Raw genomic sequence first — 2,363 nt, 5'->3', positions numbered from 1 at the left:
CATCATCAAAACAGAAGCAAAAAACAAAAAAAAAAAAAAAAAAAAAGCGCAAAACTTCACCGTATTCATCGTCATCATCGTTCATCGTTCATCTTCTTCATCAGTAGCAGAGAAAAAAATAAAGAGAAGAGAGAATCGTTCATCATCATCTTCATCTTCTTCATCACTAGCAGGAAGAAAATAAAAAAGAAAAAGAGAGAGATTCTAGATATGAAAATATAGGAGAGAGAAAGTAAATCTGAGAACGATTCTTTTTCTCTTACTTTTTGACTATATATATGGTCCTTATCCAAAAGGGTATTTCTGCCACTACAAGATGACATTTACATCATCCATGACATCACCCTAGGACCAAACTATAATTTATATTACCAAATAGGACCAAACAGACAATTGACTAGGTCAATTGGACTAGACTCTCTCTAATATATTATTTGTATGACCAATTGGTATTTCCTACAAAATAAAATTGGACAACAAGTCCAAAACTCAAAATAATCTTTTTTTTTTTTTTTTTTGAAGGTTAACAAACAAAAACCAACAAAAAAACAAAAGCTAAGAAGAAGAATCCTCACTAAACAAGTGAGTAATACAAGAAGGAGGAGAGGTTAACCACTGATTAGACAGTTGGTTCTAAACAGCATAAGCTGCTAAGGAATGAGCCATGAAATTGGCTTCCTTTTTGATAAAGTTAAAATCAACAAACGTAAATTTCCCTAGCTTGTCTTTGATTTTTCCAATAGTATTCTTAATACGCCAAGGGACTGGGAAATTATTGTACCTAAGAGAATTGATCACAGTGAGTGAATCACCTTCAATGATAATGTGCCTCATAGCCTTGCTGATGGCAAGCTCAATTCCCACCAAAGCACCATGAGCTTCAGCTTCTACAGGGGTGCTGAATGCGAAAACTTGTGTCTCACACCCATTAAACTCACAATTGTAGTTCCTTGCCACTACTTCGCAGCACCATCAAAATTTATTTTCATTTTTGACTGAGTGGGAGGGGACCAAACAGTCTCGGCAGAGTCTAGTAAGTCTTGTTCAGAAGGCAGAGTGGTATCGTCTTGAATATTGGTATCACGGTGGAACCAGTAATAAGCCTCTTGAAGCATTTTCTGAATATGCACAGTGCCTTTGTTGAAGACTATGTTATTCATGGTCTTCCATATACTCCAGAACAGACAAATCCCCATTTTTAACTTTGAGTAGTCTCCACCTTCTAATAACCAACTCTTGATATAGTGGTGAACTGAGAGATTTAGGCTTGCATCAATTCTGAGAATCAGGTGAGAAGCAAAAAGAACAGCTTGAGATACAGGGCAGTATAGGAACAAGTGTTTCAAAGTTTCAACAACACCATTACACATCCTGCACTCTGTATTAATATATTTGAAATATGTCATCATCCTGCTACTAACTACAATACCATTATTAAGGATTCTCCAAGCAAATATTTGAAGATTGGGTGCCAAAACGTTACCTGCCAGAATTTCTTCCAAGGAATATTTTCAACATTACCATAATGAGAAGAAGAAGGAGTTATGTCATTTAAAGTTTTGATGAAGGATTTTTCTGTAAAGACCCCATTAGGATGGTGAAGCCAAAGTAATTTATCCTCAGTCCCTTCTTCACTGATGTTAGGTAAGTGGATATCCAATATAGTCTCGACTTCATGCGACTGGAAGCATAGCTGGAGTTTGTTTATATCCCACCTTGGAGGGTTCTGTAGGATAAGTTCACTAACTAAAACAGGCTGCTCTGTTGAATGCAAATTGGGGATAGGCCTCCTGTGATGAAGTTTCGGAATCCAAGGATCAGTCTTGATATGCATCTTCTCTCCATTACCAACTTCCCAACAACACCCTTCCTTCACCTCACTTCTGCAACCTAACATAGCAGACCATCTAGAGGAACATTTTTGGGGTTTCGTCATTTCCTAGAAGTTTTCTTTTTGGAGATATTTAGCCCTCATAAGCTGACACCACAGACAATCATCATTTTCTAGGAATTTTCAGACAAGTTTAGCAATCATGGCTCTATTTAAGTGTTGCAGAGTTCTAATTCCTAACCCACGTACATCTTTTGCTTTTTCAAATTGTTTCCAGTTGATAAAGTGGGTTTTCCTTACCTCTCTAGCATGGCCGCACCAGAAGTTTCTCATAGTTCTGGTAAGTCTTTCCAGCACCTTCTTAGGTATCATGGATGTCGCCATATAGTACGGAGGTATGAGCCCAAGGACATGCTTGATCATGATGGTTCTTCCTGCATAGGTTAAGTGAATTCGCTTCCAACCTTCCAGCTTAGTGTCGAATTTATCATTAAGAAAATCATGAGAATCAATTTTGTAGGATGACTTTAGA

General features: G+C 37.3%; 1 protein-coding gene across 1 annotated transcript; it reads right to left on the bottom strand.

Annotated features, from left to right (window-relative positions):
* Positions 1 to 633: 633 nt before the first annotated feature.
* LOC113316815 lies at positions 634 to 1,936 on the bottom strand. Its single transcript, XM_026564965.1, has 3 exons — positions 1,522 to 1,936; positions 1,012 to 1,378; positions 634 to 898 (listed from the first exon to the last, which is right to left on the bottom strand). The coding sequence occupies exons 1-3, from the start codon at positions 1,934 to 1,936 to the stop codon at positions 634 to 636; spliced, it is 1,047 nt and encodes a 348-aa protein (XP_026420750.1).
* Positions 1,937 to 2,363: the final 427 nt, after the last annotated feature.

This window comes from Papaver somniferum, chromosome 10 (genome assembly GCF_003573695.1).
Source record: "Papaver somniferum cultivar HN1 chromosome 10, ASM357369v1, whole genome shotgun sequence".
NCBI classification, from domain to species: Eukaryota; Viridiplantae; Streptophyta; class Magnoliopsida; order Ranunculales; family Papaveraceae; genus Papaver; species Papaver somniferum.
The sequence above is the reverse complement of the archived record's forward strand: the minus strand, read 5'-3'. Positions and strand labels throughout refer to the sequence as shown.

Coding starts and splice junctions, on each gene's coding strand:
- LOC113316815 (XM_026564965.1), bottom strand. CDS start 1,936: ATGACGAAACCCCAAAAATGTTCCTCTAGATGGTCTGCTATGTTAGGT. Junction 1,379..1,521: donor TCCTTCTTCTTCTCATTATG/GTAATGTTGAAA, acceptor ATATTAATACAG/AGTGCAGGATGTGTAATGGT. Junction 899..1,011: donor GACTCTGCCGAGACTGTTTG/GTCCCCTCCCAC, acceptor TTTCGCATTCAG/CACCCCTGTAGAAGCTGAAG.